This window comes from Haematobia irritans, chromosome 3 (genome assembly GCF_050003625.1).
Source record: "Haematobia irritans isolate KBUSLIRL chromosome 3, ASM5000362v1, whole genome shotgun sequence".
Lineage (NCBI taxonomy): Eukaryota > Metazoa > Arthropoda > Insecta > Diptera > Muscidae > Haematobia > Haematobia irritans.
The window spans coordinates 176850217-176872503 of record NC_134399.1 but is presented as its reverse complement, the minus strand read 5'-3'; the positions used below and the strand labels follow the sequence as shown (position 1 = coordinate 176872503).

Below are 22287 nucleotides of genomic sequence, written 5' to 3'. Positions count from 1 at the left end.
TCCAGTAACAATTTGGTTATTGAAAATTTAAGATTCTAAAACATTAAAAACAGAAAAACGAATCCTGTTTTTTAAACTTCCAATTGTAGTTGCGGAACATTGTACTGTACCAGCTGGCAACGTATGCTATGGTTTGCAAGATTTTACTGAGGAAAATCTCTAGCAAAAACTTGTAATTTCTCTATCTGATAACTGTCAAATATAGTCTCTTTTCGGCTCTCTTTTGCTGGCTATTTGGTGTAAACGAACGACTTCCAGCATAAATTTGTGATAATTATCAAAAATGATCGGGTTCTCGAACGGAGCTATTTTGGGCTACATTTGGACTATTTATTGCTCATTCCGAATCGAAGGATCATAGATTATCATATGCGTCATACTATACTTCCTAATTTTAACTAATGGTGTTTTCTTTTCCTTCTTTGCCTTCATTTCGACTGTACAGACTGCGCATTTTAAAAACCTAGAAAAATGCTATCATTTCAACGGGCAGAAAAGAATTCAAAGAAGGAAACAGAGCAATCGCAGCACTCTCGTTTGTTGACAGTGCTGAAAATGCCCGTAATTTGCCTCTATGTGTGGCGCTATTTTCACAACAAAATTCGAAGCCTTTCGCACTTTTGCCTGTTTTTTTAGAAAAGAACCTAAAAAGTAAATTTTCCGAGCAAAATGCAAAAAAGTGCGCATTTTTTACAAGAAAAGAAAACGCCATAAGACATATCCCATTTTTTAATTTCTCTATTATTCTTCTACAAATCAAATCCATATTAATAAAACACATGTTTGTTCTTTCCCTCTAGGTTGAAACCCGTGCCTATCCAGAATTGATAGGACAACAGCGTGATACAGCCACACCCTTGTGGATTATAATATTGGCCATTATAGGCGGTTTATTACTGCTGGCGCTATTCACCTATGCCATGTGGAAGTGCGGTTTCTTCAAGCGAAGAAGACCGGATCCTACGTTAAGTGGAAATCTGGAGAAAATGAACGAGGAGAAACCCTTCCTAAATTCACAGAAAAGTAATCATCGCGTTTTCTAACAAGAAGGGACTGTTGGGTGGGATCTTATGCAGCAGCAACAAATGAGGCCAGTAATGGCTAAGCCACCCAAAGTTTGCTGTGGCAATAATGCAACTAATAGTGATACTTATGATTATTGGCAAGCGTTTCAACAAAACAACAACAATAATAATAATAATAGCAACAATAATAATAATAATTACAACAACAACTATAATAGTTGTAATATGAACAATGAGGCCTGTGTTATAGACTGGGGTTCTTTGTAGAGAGCCATACTAGTAAAAGAACAACAACAACCACAAAACATACCCAAGGAGAAGCCGGGAAGCCATACATCCTCCCCACTTCGAATACAAAAGCCAAACACCTACACGAATCCATAATCACCACCTCCATCATTTCATACCCTACACAAACACACACTCACGTAAATCGATCTAATTACATTATTAATACCTGTGCCATTGTATCTAAACAAAAAAAAGGGTTTATATAAATTTATTTTTTTTTTAACAAATCTAATTACTTAATTAATCGAAATGATTTTTAACGCGCAACCATGTAAATTATATTCGATATTTAATATTTAAGTTATAATTTTAAGTGTAATGCCTTAGCTTCTTAGATCTATTATTTTTTTTAGATTAGTAGGGAATTTGGAAAATTTTCTAAAAATTTTTCATAGTTCCCAAATTTTATAGTATATTTTTTCGGTTGCTTAAATCAAAGATAATTACCATGGATTTCGGACTAAAGATACTGTAAAAAAAAATTATAGTCTATTTCTTATATGCGAAAGAATTTTTTTTTTGGCCAAGTAAAAAACAGCCGATTTTTTTATAACATCAGCTGTTTTTGACATTTCCGTCGAATCAAATTTTTTATTTGGGATATGAGAAAGTGGCCAAATGTGGATTGTAATATGTGTAAAATTGTTTATTTGTTTTTAATTTATAATATATATTTAATATATATTTTTTAGTTTATAGAAAATTGATTTTGGGAAAAAATGGAAGAGATTAATAAGTCATTAACTTAAAACTGCCATTTGTTGATTTCAAAAGAAAAAATTTTTTTTACAAAAATATATTAAAAATGTATATCAATATTGAAATTCTTAACTATATTTCTACATTTGGTTATATTTAAATTTTTCCTCTTTAGTGTAAAAAATCTTAAAAGAATTTTGAGGCAAACATATTTTTAGTGTTTGATGTGGGCCATTTAAAAGCAACAGAATTGTGAAACAAATTCTGCAGGATTGTTATGTTCGATCATTAAGGTTGAGTTGATGGAAGGGTTGATATTTGTCAACTTGTAGCACTCTAACAAAACTGTTGATTTCAAAGAGAAAATTCAACTCTTCAATCAACGAATTAAAGCATGGTATGTAACTCAACCTTTACTGTTATACACCAGGGATGGAAAATGCAATTCTTAAGAAAGTACAAAATAGGTATCTTTTTGAGCGAAAAAGTACTTTTCACTAAATTACAACAAAAATTCCATTGTAAGATTACAATAATCTACTAAATTTTGATTGTCAACTCCACAATTTTAAATATATATATTTTTTTTGTTTTATGTCCGCTTACAAAGACTAGAGTAGTATTGTAATCGCGGTTGCCACAGTTGGTAGAATTCTTCCAAAAATGGTACGTCACAAATTTAAATAAAAATAAATTTTTGACACAATTTTCTAAATATAAAATTTTGACACAATTTTCTATAAATTGTTCAGAAAATTTTCTATAGAACTAAAATTTTGACAAAATTTTCTATAGAACTAAAATTTTGACAAAATTTTCTATAGTAATAAAATTTTGACAAAATTTTCTATAGAAATAAAATTTTGACAAAATTTTCGATAGAAATAAAATTTTGACAAAATTTTCTGTTGAAATAAAAGGTTGACATAACTTTCGATAGAAAAAAATTTTGAAAATTTTTTATAGAAAATCCTTTTTTTTTTACTCAGGCTTTTATAAAATCGAGATTTTCTTACAGCATAAACTTGTCTGTTTTGACAAATTTGTAAAAGACCATTAGTAAATAAGTTTGTTAAAGACTTTCTCAAAATATTAAAATATTTTGTCAAAACTATTGTTACATAAATCTGATATCGGCTCAAAACTGTATACACAAAAGGTACTAAATCATTCGCGGGGGTACCACGGTACTGACCAAGGTGAAAGAGTATTAAAAAAAGTATATATACACTCCCTATAGATTTTGTATCGATTTTTTAATTATAAATCCAAATGTGTCTGATAGTACGATATACTTTAACGTTGTTTTTGTAGTAGTAATACTACCTTTAATAATTTTATTAAATGAGGAATCCATTAGAAAAATAATATTCTGTAAAGGCGGGCATAAAGTATTATTGTATTATCGCGCTAAAATATTTATTTTTCACGGTTACTATACTTTAGTGATTCATTTAAAACAAATATTTTTTTTCAATTTTTCTTTGGAGCATTCCCCATCAAGTTATAATAAAAGCTGCAAAAAAAAAGTTATAATTTATAATTTTTCAAAATATTTTAAAGCGATAAGTTTGCATTATCGCTCTGAAATATATTTATTTTTCGCGGTTACTTTACTTTAGTGATTCATTTAAAAAAAATATATATTTTTTTTTTTCAATTTTTCTTTGGAGCATTCCCCATCAAGTTGTAATAAAAAAAGCTGCCAAAAAAAAGTTATAATTTATAATTTTGCTTTTACAGATACATTTTCCATTTTAGTGGCTAAAATCGTACCCACTTTACTGAGCTAAGGTATAATTTTTTTACATATTGTATTGGAAATTACAATCAATTAAATTTTATATGCAGAAAATAACATACTAAATACATCAATAAACACGAATATAGCACATTCATCATTTGACAGAAAAGTTTGATATTGCCTTCAAATCGGTTGCCTTATAATCAAATATGTATAATCTAAAATTAGATTTACTTATTTATTTTTCAAAAATTACAAATTAATCTCTACATTTTTAATTCCCTTCCACTTAGCCCACATTACTAAATAACAAAAAAAAACACACATATTTTTACATAAAATTCACATAAAGCAGCTTATACAAAATTTAATTTCGTATCAATTTAGTTAAAAGTTAAAAAAAAAAACTATTTATTTCCCTTTTAATAAAAAAAAATATTTGTGAAAATGGCTTTTGTAAATAATCTTATTTTTATTATTTTATAGTTATATTATAATTTCGTTTTTAATTAGTTATTTATTTAATATAATTCGATTTTATATGTATGTGCAAAAAAAACGCGAAATTTTAAAATTTGAACAACAGCACGTATTTTTCATTTGTTGCTAGTTTTCTTGTAATTTAATTTGTCATTAACTTTAAAATTCGTACTAATATTAAGTTCTATTGTAAATTATGGAATTTGTCTTAAAATTAAGCACTGATTTTTTATACATATACTATATATTATGCATAGATATGTATATAAATGACATTATAATGTTAATTTTTACTTAGTAAAAATACAACAATTGTATTAAATTAAAAACAACAACAAACAAAGTCGAAATAAACAAAATTTGAAAAATTAAAAAGTCCATGGTTCTATTCTCTAACAGTTTTAATTGTGCTACGACAATCCAAAAAACTATCCTTTGTAGGTTTTAAAGTTGTAGACAGATTTTTCATATTTGGAAAAATCGACTTTTTATATCGACACTCTAAAAGCTTATTTTTTTCCATTTAATTTTATATAAAAATTCCTTTGAAATGCACGGTAATGAACACTTCAAATTTTTGGTGTTTATTTTATATAAAGTAAATTCATCTTTTCCCGCCATGTTTTGCTCCTATCTTCCAAGCTTTGTATATAGAATCGTTCTCTGTCCGCCGCGATATACGAGGGCAGTTCGGAAACTTCTTAGCCTAGCACAAAAAGCTCGGTATAAACAGAAAAAAGATAAGTGTTTTGGAAACTTCCATCTTTGTTATGCGCTTTACAGACTATCAGTTATTCCGGACGGAATGTCGGTGTTTGTAAAAAATCTTACAGTGTGTCGGATTGATACGACTTGTCGGCGATGACTAAATAATCGGTAAATGTGTTATCGATCCCATGCAGCAGTATCGATTATGCCTTCGGACTTAACTTATAATGTGCACAAGGGAGCCACCGTGGTGCAATGGTTAGCATGCACAAGGTCGTGGGTTCGATTCCTGCTTCGACCGAACACCAAAAAAGTTTTTCAGCGGTGGATTATCCCACCTCAGTAATGCTGGTGACATTTCTGAGGATTTCAAAGCTTCTCTAAGTGGTTTCACTGCAATGTGGAACGCCGTTCGGACTCGGCTATAAAAAGGAGGTCCCTTGTCATTGAGCTTAACATGGAATCGGGCAGCACTCAGTGATAAGAGAGAAGTTCACCAATGTGGTATCACAATGGACTGAATAGTCTAAGTGAGCCTGAAATATCGGGCTGCCACCCAACCTAACCTAACCTAACCTAACCTATAATGTGCACAATATATGGGATATGTTCGACACGAGCACTGTCGTCCGGAATAACAGATAGTCTGTAAAGCGCATTATGAACACATGTTAAATTTTGTTTCGATCTGGCAATTCCTTAATATAGAAAACGGTGTTCAAAAAAGACGCATACGTAATTTTTTTACAATGGAAAAATTAGAAATGCGTGCTGTCATTAAATATTTACATAAAAAAGGTTTATCGGGACAAGAAATTCATAATGATATGGTTAATGTGTTAAGGCCGGTACTCTGTTCGGTTTTCGCGTTGAAACTCCATACAAAATCAAAAAATGCGAAAAATTTGCGAAATTTTTTCCATTTGTGATACTTTGTTTTTTCGTGTTGAAAAACTGACGTTTATAGCACGGCGCCATTTGCAATGTGAATTAAGAAATAATTTATTTATTAAAAACTATTTGTGCGGGTTTATAAATCAAACGCGGACCATATTTTTGTTCCGAAACTATACAAAGGATCAAAGGAATAGCAGATCAATTGCCCAAGGAAAAATAAAATGTTATTTTGTAAAAACAAGCAACAACCACCAACTTAATCCAATATCGCTCCCTGTAAAATAGCGCTCCAAGCTACCTAAAAAAACGCCGCTTTCTATGTGCGAAATAATGGTTTCCATAAAAATTTTTCGCAAGAATGAACATAGTACCGGCCTTTAGGTGAAAGTGCTCCTTCATATGCAACAGTAAAAAATTGGGTTGCTGAATTTAAACGTGGTCGTACAAGCATTGAAGATGAACCACGTAGTGGACGTCCAAAAACAGCAACAACAACAGAAATTGTAGCCAAAGTGCATGATATGGTATTAAATGATCGACGAATAAAAGTGCGTGAAATTGCCAATATCATGGGCATCTCAATAAATTCAGAGTGCTATTGCAAGCTTTTGGATCAATTAAATGTACAAATTCGAGAAAAACGTCCTGGCTTACAACACAAAAAAATAATTTTTCATTAAGACAACGCACCAGCGCACAAGAGTGTTTTAACAATGGCTAAAATCAACGAATTAAAGTATGAGTTGCTTGACCACCTTATTCTCCTGATTTAGCCCCAGTGACTTTTACTTGTTCCCAAATATAAAAAAATTCCTTGCTGGCAAGCGTTTTACCTCAAATGAAGATGAAATTACAGTTGTAAACCACTGTTTTGAAGACCTTGAGGAAAACTATTTTAATCAAGGGATAGAACTGCTAGAAAAGTGTTGGACTAAGTGTATTGAAGTTTCAGGAGATTATATTGAAAAATAAAAATATTTTTGAAAAATTAACTATTCTCTTTTATTGATAGGCTAAGAAGTTTCCGAACCGCCCTCGTATCTAAAGATTTCTCAGTCTCTTTTAATATTGTTCGTCTGCAGGTTCTTCTTGACCTACCTCTCCTTGATCCTTGAAGATTCAATTCCAGGATCTCATGGCATATTTCGTCATATGGATTTCGAAGGGTGTGCTAGAGCCCTAATTCATACTGGCCCTATTGTGTTTTATATATTGTCTTGATGGACTATTTTAAGAACTTAGGTTAGGTTAGGTGGCAGCCCGATGTATCAGGCTCACTTAGACTATTCAGTCCATTGTGATACCACATTAAAAACTTCGTCGTGGCCCAATTTATTCTAGAAATAATCAAAATTATAAATGATAATAAACATATTCCTGTAAAGTCTTGCCGAAATCCAGAGGAACATAAAACTGCGCATCAATTGAGTTATTTTATCTGCTTTATATTGAACTGTTTTAATAAAGTAACCGCGAAAAGCGAGCATAGTACACACCTTTAGGTTATGTATAGTGGCGGAGAATGAAGCCTAATACGGCGTTCTCACCAAGCATGTTTTGCGGTTTGAAATGTTTTCCCTTTATAAGCATTTCAAAACAAGTCGTTTTCCCCATATAAAAAATCAAGTCCAAACACACAAGTTTTCCTCAAAAACACGTCAATTTTAGAATCGAATTCTCAATAATACACAGTAGAATTCGATCAAATGTCATTAGCAGTAGAAATCAATACATTAGAAACAACTTTTCCACTTGCAATATATTAGAGAATTAGTTGAGAGCAAGCAGTTGTATGTCCGTTGAAATTATGCTGAAGAATGGGTTGGTTCACTTTCTAATTGGTATGGTGTCTATTGGGTTGTATTATCAATCGCCTGACGCTTACCGACATGGTTGAGTTAACGGATTTTAGCATTCTTTACCATTTGCTTATTCTATTACAATTTTAATCGTAACGGGATTGCCAGCAATAAAAAATACCATACGCTTCAAATTTGCTTTTTAGCGGTACATATAGAAGTGAGAAAGTTGTTAAATTGTGGTAGTTTATGTCGATTCGTGTTAATTTATTTGGACACATTTCGCATAGAAATTATTTACAAACGTATTAAGAAGTGTGATAAAGTGAATATATGGTGATCGCTAATTTCTGTGCATCATTTAAACGTAGTTACAATTTGGATAATGAAATGAGCTTAGCTATCATAACGAACATGGTAAGGTATGTTGTGAGTATTTCTTAGCAGGCAGACATGATATAATAGTAGCATAAAATACAAAAGGCATAGAAAGAAACATCTAAATCGCATCAAACCAACGTGGAAGCAAACAGCATATCCACCTGACATAGAAAGGGCCATGGGTTCATTCCCAGTTTCGACCGAACAAAAAAAACTTTTCGAACTCGGCTATAAAAAGGAGGTTCTTTTCATTGAGCTAAACATGGAACCGATCAGTAATCACAACGGGTTGAAAGTCTAAGTGAAACTGAAATAAAGAGTAACCCCTACACCTAACCTAACCTAACCTACGATATTTTTGCCTACCTCAAGTATTCAGTATGTACATCTATATCGATCGAATATAATATATCGAGTTGGTTTTTATTTGTTTATCCGGGCCGGCATACAATTTTAATCAATTTTTTGAATACAATTTTAATCAATTTTTTAAGCCTATGGCTGTCTAATAAGAGCAGAAATGTGGTTTACATAGGGACACAGTCTAATAGTTATAATGCATTTATGGCATGCTGAATAGTTTTAGATTCATTTTCGTTTTCTTTTGAACACCGAAATTACTTAGCGGTTGTGTAACTTTTTATACAACTCATCCTTAAGCACCCATTGGGAATAAAGGCACGTTTGCCACATAGATTTGTTAGCTTAAGTTTGTCTGGCACAACAGACGAGGACGAATTGTATACAACCTGATTACGCTACTTCCACTCTATCTAAGCTTCAAAGCTTCTCTAAGTGGTTTCATGGCAATGTGGAACGCAGTTTGGACTTGACTATAAAAAGGAATGTCCTTGATTATTGAGATAAACATTGAATCGGGTATCACTCAGTGATAAGAGAGAAGTCCCTGGTTATTGCTACCTCTGTGGTATCACAATATACTGAATCCTTTAAGTTAGCCTGCAATGTTGGGCTGCCACGCTGCCTAGCCTAGTGTGGCTGTTTTTGTTGTTGTTGTTGTAACAGTTTTTAATGTAGTTTCATCCATTTTGTTCTATGCTTGTGTAGTTCAGCTGGTAGCCAGATCAAGGAACTCTGCGACAAGGATGGGGTGTGTCCAGAGTGATCTGGTAGTGAGACGGGTAGGCTTAGCTGGGCAAGCAAAAAGGTGACGGTGTCATGTGGCCCTTGATTACATATGGGACACACGTCAGCTACGCTGCTATCAATCACTGATAAGTATGAATTGAGGCGGCTGCACTTGCCTGATCTTAGTTGGGCCAAAACTACCCTTAAAGGTTAAAGTGGCAGCCCGATTAAGATTCAGGCTCACTTAGACTATTCAGTCCATTGTGATACAAACTACCCTTGTCTGCCGTGGGAGGTCTCTCTCCTCCGGTGCAATGGACGGTGGTCGGACTCCGCTTCAGCTACAGTATCCTCATGAATCCTGTTCAGACCTGTCTGGTATGCTGCCTGATCTAGAGGCTCTCTTTTGTAACGCTGGATCTCGGTGAAGATCAACCCTTACATTCCTGGGTGGAGGTTGTCTATCCACAAGATGGTGATTCGGATGACAACTTCGATGGCAACCCAAGAGGTACTGCTTTGACAACATGTAGTTGTGTCGACGCACTGGGATGATCTTGGTCTCCGCATAAAGGTGATCCAGGGGTGTACTGCGGAGACATCCTGTTGCGGTTCTAAGGGCAGCGTTCTGACAGGTCTGTATGTTATTCCACTGCATATCGCTCATTTGAGGTGTCCACACTGGCGCTGCATAGTTTACCACTGACCGGCCAATTGCCTTATATGTAGTTAACAAGGTTTCTTTGTCCGCACCCCAAGTGCTGCCGGCAAGCGACTTGAGGACCTTGTTTCTACCGCGGAGCTTATCACAAATTGCAGTGGCATGGGCGGACGACTTATAAAGGCGGTCGAATGTGACCCCGAGAATCTTGGGGTATTTTGTTGTCGGAATTGTTTCGCCATCGACTCTGACATTCAACTGCCTGCGTATTTCCGCCGTCCATGTAGTGAAAAGTGTGGCTGAGGATTTGGTGGGAGATATCCTCAAATTTCTTGCAGTGAAATAACTGGTAAGATCAGCGAGGTCATCAACAATGGCTGTCTTTCGAGTGCTTCAATATTTTGTTTACATCTTTATGTTTGGCTAATCTATACTGCCTGTATCTAAGTTACTCACTACCCAAGTGAGTGAGGAAAATTCTGCGGTATGCCTACGCGGCAGATGTTGTCAATAACAGTACCAAGTCTAACATCTGGTTCTTGGCAGGAATAGGGATATAAAAGTCGAAAATTGACTTTTTATCCAAAAACTTGATGTCAGTTCAGACAAGGACATCATTTAGAGCTTTTTATGCTGAGAAGTTATCAAAAATTGAATGACGCGACTTCACGTCATTTGTTCGATAATTGCAAAATGCGAAAAACGACTTTTCAAAACTCGAAAAGTAAACGTCTGTTTTTCCAAATTTTGAAAAAAATCGAATAGACCAAAATTCTTACCAAGTCTATGTTGATAAGAGTTTTAAATAGAAAATTTATATTTTTAAGACACGAATTGAAAAAATTAACGAGAGTTATATTACACGTATTTTTAATTTGCGAACAAAATTGTGAATATAGTAGATAATGCTCATTTAAATACAACTGCGAAGAAATAATGGTAATAATCAATGACGAGAACAAGTTCAGATTTTTATCAGATCAATGTTTACACACATAAAAAGCAATGTTTTGTTTTTGATTTAAAGTTTATATGTTTCTATTTTAAGGTAGAAGAGAAAAGTTGTGTTCCTTTACTTCATTCGTAGTAAAAGTAGTTTTGAGACGTTTCTCTCTCACTACTAGTTTTGGGTGTTAAGGAACGGTATATAGTAAAAGTAGTAACTACTAAGAGTTGGTAAAGAAACACAACTAATATTCTACTACTCATCATTCATGAATACTTAAAATATAAAGAATTTTTTCAAACAAAAGATTTTATTTATACAGCGGCGATGGTAGTTGTAGCGTCAATGACTGATTGGTAATCTCCGATCTTCTATGTTTTAGTAAAGACTCTCGGCATTCGAGGAACGTGGTTTCTTTAGCTTTTCCATGTTCTTTATGACGATATCGTGCAGCGAGGAATAACGATTTCTTACTTCACACACCACCAACCACAGACTAAGATATTCCTTTTCATCAAGTTCCACTACGGCCCGTCTATAATCATCAATGTGTGGATATTTGGCCACTTTGGAAACGACTTTAGCTCTGGAGAGAAAATAGCGGGATATTTGGTCAAAGAATGCAGCAGCCTCGGATTCAACAGTTTGTATTTCCGCTAGGGTATCTTCCTGAATGGAAACACCAAAGTTATTGCCATCTTCGATTTTTGGAATCATAAATGAAATCCACATTTTCAAAAGGTTAGCTGAAAAAAAAAACGATAAAGAAACAAGTCAGCTATCAATGAAGCAAATCTCACGTAAATTACTTACAATCTTCTACTAATTTTCGGATTATGGGCTTAACAACTTTGATCATTTCACAAAGAGGGGTATTGCAGGGTACTGAACCGGTCGTCAAATACATAACCTTCGTACCAGCTGGCGGCACATCAGTTCTTGGTCTTTTGGCAGTTGGTTGGTCAGCATCACCGCCATCTGTTTCCGATCCATTATTGTTCACCAAAATGGGATCCGGCACTGGAATGTTCAAATCTTGATGAACTTCGGCGAAATTGCGCTCACTAAACATGGGAGTGTCGAGAAGCTCATTGAGTTCCACTATCTTTTCGGGGAAACCTTGGATAATAAGTTGTTCTGCTTTTTTGATCAAAGAATCTTTATATTCCTGGACCTGCTGTTATGAAATAAATGAGAGCCAATTAGTGAACTATTCCACCCTCATCAATGCGGCGAAAAAACCAAATATCAATAATCAACGGGAAAAACTTACTTTGGCAATGGTATCGCTCGGCATGTTGCTTTATTTATTGGTATGTTCCTTTTTTAGCTTGAAGTGATTGAGTTGGTGGTGTTGATGTTTGCTTCTTCTTGTTTTCCAAACTGTCTTGACGTCGCCAAACTTACGATATTCTTTGCGATTTGTGACTGATAAAATAATAGAACATTTCTATCTATTCTTGTTATTTTTTAAGCTATGCTTCAATTAGAATGTATGTTAACAAATATATTTTGTTTTCTTCGTAGATATTTCCTTTTCCACTGAAAACTGTTAAATCTCTTCTAAATAATTTCTTGCCTTTCCTCTCCGGCGTGCTTGCTGCTGTATTGCCAGTTTGACATTTGGTAATCGATATGGCAATCCTGTCGTTTTCATTGTATTTGTAACTGGTATTCATCTACCAACAAAAATTTCACGATTACTTTTCTTTAAAGAGGGATATTAAAAATTTGCCAAAGATGTTATAGTTTTATTCTGCTTTTATAGATTTATTTTTAATTTTAAGATCGGTATTATGTTCAATTTTCTCGTTGAAATTTTCGCGGTTAGTTTCTTCAGATACTAGTTCGATTCAAAGCAAATAATTTAACGCAATATGTGAACATGTGAACGATTAAAGGTGGGTACTAAGTTCGAGTTTAAGCCTAGTACTAAGATCACGTTTTCGCACGAAAAACTGTTATACTCCATATAAAAAACGTTAGCGCGGAATAAATGCGAAATCTTTGTTTTGAGCATTTTCAGACGCATATTTATACAACCCTGGAATTTTCGCACAAAAAAATAGGCAGGCATATTATTTCGCATAAATAAGTTAACATATCTGGATTTGAGACCCTATTTACGGAGATATATGAAGATATTCCTGTTTCGCATAAACGAACTTAGTACTAAGCATTAAGGTGGGTATTAAGTTCGAGTTTTTTCACTAAAGTGAAAACTAAATCAGTAAAAAAAGGAATAAAATTATACATATATGTTGCAGATTTTATTATAACTTGATGGGGAATAGCCCAAAGTAAGTTTTCACAAAGTTTGTATTCCTTAAAATGGATTATTAAAGAAAAGTAATCGTGAAAAAATCATGTTTTTAGCGGCTAAACTCGAACTTAATACTCACCTTTAAGGTAAGTACTATGTTCGCTTTTCGCGTTGAAATTTTCGCGGTTACTTTATTAAAACAGTTCAATATGAAGCAGATAAATTAACTCAATTGATGTGCAATTTCTTGTTCCTCTATATTTCGGCAAGACTTTACAGGAATATGTCTGTTTTCATTTATAATTTTGATTATTTCAGGAAAAGTAATCGCGAAAATAAAGTGATTTTCAACTCGAAAAACGAACATAGTACACACCTTTAGCCGCTAAAATCCAAATTTTTTCACGATTACTTTTCTTTAATAATCCATTTTATGGAATACGAACTTTGTGAAAATTTGCCTTGTGCTATTCTCCATATGCTATAATGAAATCTGCAACAAATATGCATAATTGTATGCCTTTTTTTTACTGATTTAGTTTTCACTTTAGTAAGGAAAGTCTAAAGTCGGGTGGGGCCGACCCTGCACCACTTTGTAGATCTAATTTTTCGATACCATATCACATCCGTCAAATGTGTTGGGGGCTATATATAAAGGTTTGTCCCAAATACATACATTTAAATATCACTCGATCTGGACAGAATTTGATAGACTTCTACAAAATCTATAGACTCAAAATTTAAGTCGGCTAATGCGCTAGGGTGGAACACAATGTTAGTAAAAAAATATGGGAAACATTTAAATCTGAAGCAATTTTAAGGAAACTTCGCAAAAGTTTATTTATGATTTATCGCTCGATATAAAGGGTGATTCTTTTGAGGTTAGGATTTTCATGCATTAGTATTTGACAGATCACGTGGGATTTCAGACATGGTGTCAAAGAGAAAGATGCTCAGTATGCTTTGACATTTCATCATGAATAGACTTACTAACGAGCCACAACGTCGAATTTTCAGTGAATGGGCCCTAGAAAAGTTGGCAGAAAATCCGCTTTTTTATCGACAAATTTTGTTCAGCGATGAGGCTCATTTCTGGTTGAATGGCTACGTAAATAAGCAAAATTGCCGCATTTGGAGTGAAGAGCAACCAGAAGCCGTTCAAGAACTGCCCATGCATCCCGAAAAATGCACTGTTTGGTGTGGTTTGTACGCTGGTGGAATCATTGGACCGTATTTTTTCAAAGATGCTGTTGGACGCAACGTTACGGTGAATGGCGATCGCTATCGTTCGATGCTAACAAACTTTTTGTTGCCAAAAATGGAAGAACTGAACTTGGTTGACATGTGGTTTCAACAAGATGGCGCTACATGCCACACAGCTCGCGATTCTATGGCCATTTTGAGGGAAAACTTCGGAGAACAATTCATCTCAAGAAATGGACCGGTAAGTTGGCCACCAAGATCATGCGATTTGACGCCTTTAGACTATTTTTTGTGGGGCTACGTCAAGTCTAAAATCTACAGAAATAAGCCAGCAACTATTCCAGCTTTGGAAGACAACATTTCCGAAGAAATTCGGGCTATTCCGGCCGAAATGCTCGAAAAAGTTGCCCAAAATTGGACTTTCCGAATGGACCACCTAAGACGCAGCCGCGGTCAACATTTAAATGAAATTATCTTCAAAAAGTAAATGTCATGGACCAATCTAACGTTTCAAATAAAGAACCGATGAGATTTTGCAAATTTTATGCGTTTTTTTAAAAAAAAAAGTTATCAAGCTCTTAACAAATCACACTTTATATGTATTTCAAGTTAAGGAAAAATACAGTCAGTTTTACAACTTTTCGACTAAGAAGAGGCGATTTTACAAGGAAAATGTTGGTATTTTGACCATTTTTGTCGAAATCAGAAAAACATATATATGGGAGCTATATCTAAACCGATTTCAACCAAATTTGGCACGCGTAGCAACAATGCTAATTCTACTCCCTGTGCAAAATGTCAACTAAATCGGGGCAAAAAATTGGCCTCTGTGGTCATATGAGTGTAAATCGGGCGAAAGCTATATATGGGAGCTATATCTAAATCTAAACCGATTTCAACCAAATTTGGCACGCATAGCAACAATGCTAATTCTACTCCCTGTGCAAAATTTCAACTAAATCGGAGCAAAAAATTAGCCTCTGTGGTCATATGAGTGTAAATCGGGCGAAAGCTATATATGGGAGCTATATCTAAATCTGAACCGATTTCAACCAAATTTGACACGCATAGCTACAATGCTAATTCTACTCCCTGTGCAAAATTTCAACTAAATCGGAGCAAAAAATTGGCCTCTGTAGTCATTTGAGTGTAAATCGGGCGAAAGCTCTATATGGGAGCTATATCTAAATCTGAACCGATTTCAACCAAATTTGACACGCATAGCTACAATGCTAATTATACTCCCTGTGCAAAATTTCAGTTAAATCGGAGCAAAAAATTGGCCTCAGTGGTCATATGAGTGTAAATCGGGCGAAAGCTATATATGGGAGCTATATCTAAATCTGAACCGATTTCAACCAAATTTGGCACGCATAGCTGCAATGCTAATTCTACTCCCTGTGCAAAATGTCAACTAAATCGGGGCAAAAAATTGGCCTCTGTGGTCATATGAGTGTAAATCGGGCGAAAGCTATATATGGGAGCTATATCTAATTTTAACCGATTTCAATAAAATTTGGCACAATTGACTATAATACTAATTGTTCTTCTTGTGCAAAATTTTAGGCAAATTAGGGTAAAACTCTGGTTTCTGGGGCCATATAAGTCCATATCGGGCGAAATATATATATATGGGAGCTATATCTAAATCTGAACCGATTGCTTCCAAAATCAATAGGGTTCTATTCTGAGCCAAAGCACATACTTGTGCCAAATTTGAAGTCGATTGGACTAAAACTGCGACCTAGACTTTGATTACAAAAATGTGTTCACGGACAGACGGACATGGCTTTATCGACTCAGGAGCCCACACTGAGCATTTCTGCCAAAGACACCATGTGTCTATCTCGTCTCCTCCTGTTCCACAGTGTGGCGCAGGGTATAAACATTGTTAATTACAGAACTTTGCGTTGTTATAAGACCTTATGTCGAATAAATGAAACTGGAACAAGGATTTTCAAAGGTGCGGGATCACCCTAAGTCGTCTTAGTCTGTTCAGCTCTAATCCATCCTGGGGTTTTTCTTTTCACTCTCTAAAACAGTAATCTTTTGAAATTATTCAATGTTGCTTACATCTTTATGTTTCGCTAATCTCAACTGCCTGATTTTTAGCGGCACACTATCCAATTGAGTAACGTGTTGGTATTTGTGTATACGTTTGTTCACCTCTATGGCATATGTTGGCATTAACAATACTCAAATACCATCTGCTTGTTGACCAGAATTGTTTTTTTTTTACAATAACAACTCACATTCATTTTATCGCCAAACCACTCATATGTTTTGCTAGTCTATGTTGTTCACGGTTTAGAATATATTGTGAAATTCAATTCCAATGGAAATTTTCAAGCGATCGCTATATTTGTAAATTTACCAAGAAATCAACGAACATTTTAAATTGTATTCGCTTTTTATATATATAAGTATAAATAAAATGGACAATATCCGAGATTAAGATCATTTAATAAATTTAGCAAGAAATATTGATAATAATCAAAGATGGGCACAAATTCCAATTTTCATCGGATCTATGTTTACATTTAAAAAAACTATGTTTTTTTGTATATTAATTCATAAGTGTAAATCTATATATTACTATTTTAAGGTTGAGGAGGAAAAGTCTTAAGTATCATGGTTCATTAATTCTTTGAATACAAAAAAATATACACATTTTCAAACAAAAGGATCTTTTATACATAGGCTATTGTAACGTCAATGCGTGATTTATAGGCCCTCCTCTACTTTTTCTTAATAAAGACTCTCGGCATTTGAGGAACGTGGTTTCTTTAGCTTTTCCATATTCTTAATTACAATATCGTGTAGCGAGGAATAACGATTTCTTACTTCACACACCACCAACCATAGGCTGAGATATTCTTTTTCATCGAGTTCCACTACGGCTCGTCTGTAATCATCGATGTGTGGATATTTGGCCACTTTAGAAACGACTTTAGCTCTGGAGAGAAAATAGCGGGAAATTTGGTCGAAGAATGCAGCTGCCTCGGATTCAACAGTTTGTATTTCAGCTAGGGTATCTTCTTGAATAGAAACACCAAAGTTATTGCCATCTTCGATTTTCGGAATCATAAATGAAATCCACATTTTCAAAAGGTTAGCTGAAAACCCGCAAATCAAATAATCAGATATGAACGAAAAAAAAACTCACACGAGTTACTTACAATCTTCCACTAATTTTCTGATTATGGGCTTAACAACTTTGATCATTTCACAAAGAGGTGTATTGCAGGGTACTGAACCAGTAGCCAAATACATGACCTTGGTACCAGCTGGCGGTATTTCAGTTCTTGGTCTTTTGGCAGCTGCTTGATCAGAATCACCACCATCGGCATCTGCTCCGGATCCATTATTGTTCACCAAAATTGGATCGGGTACTGGAATGTTCAAATCTTGATGGACTTCGGCGAAATTACGTTCACTAAACATGGGGGTGTCGAGAAGCTCATTGAGTTCCACTATCTTTTCAGGGAAACCTTGGATAATAAGATGTTCAGCTTTTTTAATCAAAGAGTCTTTGTATTCCTGGACCTGCTATTGTGAAATAAATAAGAGACAATTAATGTGAATATTCTACCAGCGTCATTATTAGCTAACAACCAAAAAACAAGAATCGCTGAAAAAACTTACCTTGGCAATGGTATTGCTCGACATTCTGCTGTATTTCGTATATTCCCTTTTTCGTTAATGTTTGGTGGCAATGTCTGATTTTGTTCGTTTCTCTAATCGTCTTGATGTCACCAAAAGCAAACGATTTATTTTGCTTTTCTTCTGCAATTCTAATATATTCAAACAATTACTAGCTTATGTTAACAAATCTATTTTGCTTTGTTTGCTTATTTTTCCACTGGAAATTGTTTACTTTCCACCAAATTATTTCGTATCCTTTCTCTCCGCCGGCGTGCTAGCAACTGTGCTACCATTTTGACATTTCCTATGCTATATGGCATTTGTGATGTTTTCGTCGTTTTTGTAGTTGGTATTCATTTATGATAGCATAACTAGGTAGTCCTATACCTAATGGTGGATTAATAAGGTGGCATCAGCTAAACAACAAGTAATGGAGATGAAATCGAACTTTGAAATGCTAGCAGAGTATTTATAAAGGCCAGTACTAGAGCTCTCATTCGGGATTAATACCGTCCCGAAATCTCGAGAGTTTTGGGACGGGATTTATCCCGAAACCCGGGGTTTTTTATTTGTCGGGATCCCGAAAAAATAATCTAACTTTGTTCAACACCCAGAGAACAAATTCGTTGCCTCAACCGAATTATTTGCCAACCGAAAGCAGGTGGTTCCATCAACTATCAATGATATCTGTCAGCACAACTAACATTTGGCAATTGTAACTACATGGTAGTGTGTTGGATCAACTTTGCATTGGTTGTCGCAATTTCATATTAATTTTTTTGTTTGTTGGTGCAACCGCCCTCGATTTTCTTTACTATTATCCTACCAAATTCCAATATCAAATGAAAGGGCAGATTATATTGAGATTTTATTAACTCTGCCAGCATTTCAAAGTTCCATTTCATCCTCATCGCTACCACAGACTCGTAAATGTCACCACAACCATCGCGAACTGTGATGGGGGAAGCATATCAAAAAGTACAAAATGTACATGAAAGTATTTTGCCATCACTACTGTTAGAAGAGCCTTTTTATTTTTTGTGAAACGCCAAGCGCAACCAGCTTGTTATATTTTATTTAAATAAAAACGAAAATAAAGTTCTGAAAACATAGATATTACGCTTAAAATTGTGAAAGGTATATGGTGAAAAAATTTCGACTTTCCAAATAGAATAAAGTGATCGTTTTACAAATATTTTTCCAGGCACGCTGTCTCTATCGAAAATAAACAAACTGGCTGATAGACGCTGCAATATGTAACTTGCTACTTAAAATTCAACATCATTCTTTTATTAATGCAAAAAATTATGTTAAATGTGATGAGATAAAGCGAAAAATGTTATATTTATAAGAAATTATAAATGTTTAATCAAATCAATAAACATCTACACAATCGTGTTTTACTTGACCACAATGATTCTTCTACAATTACCTTAAAATGCACTTTTTCTGATAGTTTGCAGGGGTTCTTATTGGCGTCCTTCGAAATTGATCTAAATAGGCACCTAATAATTGCATTGATGAGAAACTTTTTCGCAGTAACTTGGCGTGGTACAACTTCTCAATAGTGACGGCGCTTTTCCGACGAGTTTTTGATGTCGTATATGATTGTTTTCGACGTAGTGGGGATTCTCAGAAGCGCCCCCAAATTCAAAAAATGTTGGCAGGGAATTTATTACAATATTTACAATCATAATAAACTACGAAAATAAATACAAAAGGTGCTAACAACAAAGGCTTTTGGTCTACATATATGTGAGATCAATTTACATTACAATTTACAATTTTTATAGGTAATGTTTGTATACCAATGACAGATGGTTACTAGGTTGCAATTATGTGGTGAAACTACAGAACCTAATTCATTACATACTTGCCAGAAATTTCTTCCTCAAAAGCCGGTATGTACCTCTAGCGAAAAATTTCATTCCCATAAGAAATGCATTGCTATTTATGCTAACGAAATTTTCGGTAGCGTTCAATTTCGTAAGCTGGTACGCAAACATTTAATTTATTACAATCATTGTGTGCGTAAAAGTTTTAAAAGGTCTGTAAATAATAAACAATTTATTTGAGGAATATTTGGAACATATATTAACAACTTTTAAAAGTGATTAGCTGGTTTAAAATTTGTGTACACAGCCCTGTTTTTTTGTTGTAGACTTAAATAAATTTTTGCTACCGAAAATTTCGCTAGAGGTGCATATCGGCCTTAAGCCTCTAGATATAAATACAGATCGACTTAGACTCTTCCTGTAATCTTAATACATTAAAAAAGCTCGCTTGCCGTAAAAAGTATTTGTGTTTGTTGATGTATGAAGCCTGCAATTTTTATGGAAACTTTTGTAATATTCCTTTTTTATAAATCGGTGCGATACTTACCTGAAGGCAACTTATTTTCTATGGGATAAACTTTATTCAATGTATTGCGGACTATTATCAAGTAAATGTTGTTCCCCGTTTTGCAAATTTTGTAGCGTCATACCATTTACCATGTCGATGTTGATATAAATATTTATTTGTTGCAACAACTACCTTACACCCGTCCTACAATTGAACTAAGATTCTATTAGTATACTCAACTTTTGGTTGTACCAACCATTTGTTGATTCCCATGATGTAGGTCTCACTATGCTGGTGGTTAGCTCAACAATTTTATGCAGCATAAAACCAAATTTATCGGCATTGGTTATTGTAACTAATGTGTCTTTTTTTATTCAATTCAAATCAAATAATAAAAAAATGGAAAATAATTTTCTATATCAATTCAAAGGTAATTCGATGCCATAAATATTTTAACACAAAGGTTACTGAGATACAGGATATATCACATCCTCCGTGCCAATTTGTTTGCCATCATCGGAGAGTAGCGAATAGGTTTGCGTTTAACCCTCTCCGATTTCCTCAAACGTGGTATTGGATTTTCCCTACTATATACAGCGTCACCAACATCTGGAGTGTGGATCTGTTGTGGGAGTGGTATTGATTCTGGGTGTTCATTGGTATTATTACTGTCCCTTCCGACAATTGGAGTATCTCTCGAATTAATTGTAGAAGAGTCTCCATCGATCAACAATGGGACAGAATACGTGTTGGTCCCGCCCAGCTTCGACTCACAAGCATCCATTAATAATCGGGCGGCTTGAGACAATTCGGTGAACTCTGACGATACATTTGACCTTTTTATTTGATTTCTATGTCTTTTAATTAATGAATTATTTCCACTTCTAATCCAATACATTACATTGCCCATCCGTTTTAGTATGACCCCCGGTAGCCATCTTTCCCCTTTGCCAAAGTTCTTGAACACAATTCTTTCATTAACGTTGAAATACTTCGATTTTGCTTCCGTTTTTTCTTCCTCCCTCCATGAATTCATTGTAGGATTCAACAAAGACAACAATGTTCGGGGTTGGCGCCCATGAAGCAGTTCTGCAGGCGATTTGCCATTCTTGTTTGGGGTTGTTCTATACGTACTCAAAAAAGCTAGTAGGGCAGTTTCGAGACTCTTACCTCCCTCAATTTGCTTTTTTAATGATGTTTTCACTGTTCTCACAAATCTCTCGGCTTGTCCATTTGACGCTGGATGAAACGGTGAAGTTGTTAAGTGCTTAATGCCGTTTTTCTCACAAAAACAGTAAAATTCATGTGACGTAAATTGAGTTCCGTTATCTGTTACAATGGTTTCCGGTAAGCCTTCCGTCGCAAAAATTGACTGCAGAGCTCTTATTGTCACTGTCGACGTAGCATTTTTCATCTTTACTATATACGGAAATTGAGAATAGGTGTCGATAAGAACTAACCACATATAATCATGGAATGGTCCAGCGAAATCTAAATGTATTCGTTGCCACGGAGCAGAAGTCTCCGGCCAAGGTGAAAACTGCTTAGGAGGATCTGAAGAATGTATAATGCATGCGCGACAAGATGATACCAGTCTACAAATATCATCGTCTATCTTGGGCCACCAACAATAACGTCTACTTATCTGCTTCATGCGAACAATACCCCAATGACCTTCATGCATCATCTCTAAAACTTTAGAACGTAACTGCTTTGGGATAACTATACGGTTGTAGTCAGTCTGCATAATCAAGACTCCATCGCGTTGTGTAAGGTTGTATCGGTGATGAAAATACGGCAAGCAGTCTTTGTCAGCCACTTTTTCGGGCCACCCCTCTAGTACCCAGTTTAAAACTTGTCCTAATATTCGATCTTTTTTAGTGTGCTCTGCGACTTGTTTTGCATTCACGGGAAAATTTTCTAAACTTGCTATAACATGAACCTCATTTCCCTCCACCGACTCATCAAATCTTTTATCCTCTTTGTAAGGTAATCTGGACAATGCGTCGGCATTTCCGTGGTGTTTAGTGCCTTTATACTTTATTGTATAATTATATCCAGAAAGGATCACGGCCCACCTCTGAAGACGATTCGCCGTGGTTGTTGAAATTCC

At 34.8% G+C, this 22287-nt stretch overlaps 3 protein-coding genes and 1 long non-coding RNA gene across 7 annotated transcripts in view; 2 read left to right on the top strand and 2 right to left on the bottom strand.

Moving 5' to 3' along the window:
* mew (multiple edematous wings) overlaps window positions 1–2760 on the top strand; it is a 309829-nt gene extending 307069 nt beyond the window's left edge. For both annotated transcript variants that reach the window (XM_075299218.1, XM_075299217.1), the window contains one exon: window positions 801–2760. In XM_075299218.1, coding sequence (XP_075155333.1) covers window positions 801–1043 — 243 coding nt within the window. In that variant the 3' untranslated portion in view covers window positions 1044–2760. The remainder of the gene's footprint in view (window positions 1–800) is intronic.
* Window positions 2761–10782: 8022 nt separating this feature from the next.
* On the bottom strand, window positions 10783–12345 carry LOC142229204 (proteasome activator complex subunit 3-like). Of its 2 annotated transcripts, none has more exons than XM_075299744.1 (3): window positions 11994–12345; window positions 11534–11894; window positions 10783–11466 (listed from the first exon to the last, which is right to left on the bottom strand). In XM_075299744.1, the coding sequence occupies exons 1-3, from the start codon at window positions 12015–12017 to the stop codon at window positions 11099–11101; spliced, it is 753 nt and encodes a 250-aa protein (XP_075155859.1). In that variant the 5' UTR covers window positions 12018–12345; the 3' UTR covers window positions 10783–11098. The 2 variants fall into 2 exon arrangements, with proteins under 2 accessions (XP_075155859.1, XP_075155858.1); XM_075299743.1 differs by having other exon boundaries at window positions 11534–11897; window positions 11994–12344.
* Window positions 12346–16630: 4285 nt separating this feature from the next.
* On the bottom strand, window positions 16631–18125 carry LOC142229485 (proteasome activator complex subunit 3-like). Of its 2 annotated transcripts, none has more exons than XM_075300045.1 (3): window positions 17832–18125; window positions 17366–17732; window positions 16631–17302 (listed from the first exon to the last, which is right to left on the bottom strand). In XM_075300045.1, exons 1-3 carry the CDS (start codon window positions 17853–17855, stop codon window positions 16935–16937), a joined length of 759 nt encoding a protein of 252 aa, XP_075156160.1. In that variant the 5' UTR covers window positions 17856–18125; the 3' UTR covers window positions 16631–16934. The 2 variants fall into 2 exon arrangements, with proteins under 2 accessions (XP_075156160.1, XP_075156159.1); XM_075300044.1 differs by having other exon boundaries at window positions 17366–17735; window positions 17832–18124.
* Window positions 18126–18720: 595 nt separating this feature from the next.
* Window positions 18721–19213, top strand: LOC142232421 (uncharacterized). The gene is made up of 2 exons (XR_012721120.1): window positions 18721–18968; window positions 19036–19213. It is a non-coding gene; the product is annotated as an uncharacterized LOC142232421 (long non-coding RNA).
* Window positions 19214–22287: the final 3074 nt, after the last annotated feature.

Bases quoted from the DNA above. Each gene is read 5' to 3' on its own strand.
- LOC142229204 (XM_075299743.1), bottom strand. From the start codon at position 12,017: ATGCCGAGCGATACCATTGCCAAA. The intron at 11,898-11,993 runs GTAAGTTTTTCC...ATTTCATAACAG, and splicing joins CGAGCGATACCATTGCCAAA to CAGGTCCAGGAATATAAAGA. The intron at 11,467-11,533 runs GTAAGTAATTTA...TTTTTTTTTCAG, and splicing joins CCGAAAATTAGTAGAAGATT to CTAACCTTTTGAAAATGTGG.
- LOC142229485 (XM_075300044.1), bottom strand. From the start codon at position 17,855: ATGTCGAGCAATACCATTGCCAAG. The intron at 17,736-17,831 runs GTAAGTTTTTTC...ATTTCACAATAG, and splicing joins CGAGCAATACCATTGCCAAG to CAGGTCCAGGAATACAAAGA. The intron at 17,303-17,365 runs GTAAGTAACTCG...GCGGGTTTTCAG, and splicing joins CAGAAAATTAGTGGAAGATT to CTAACCTTTTGAAAATGTGG.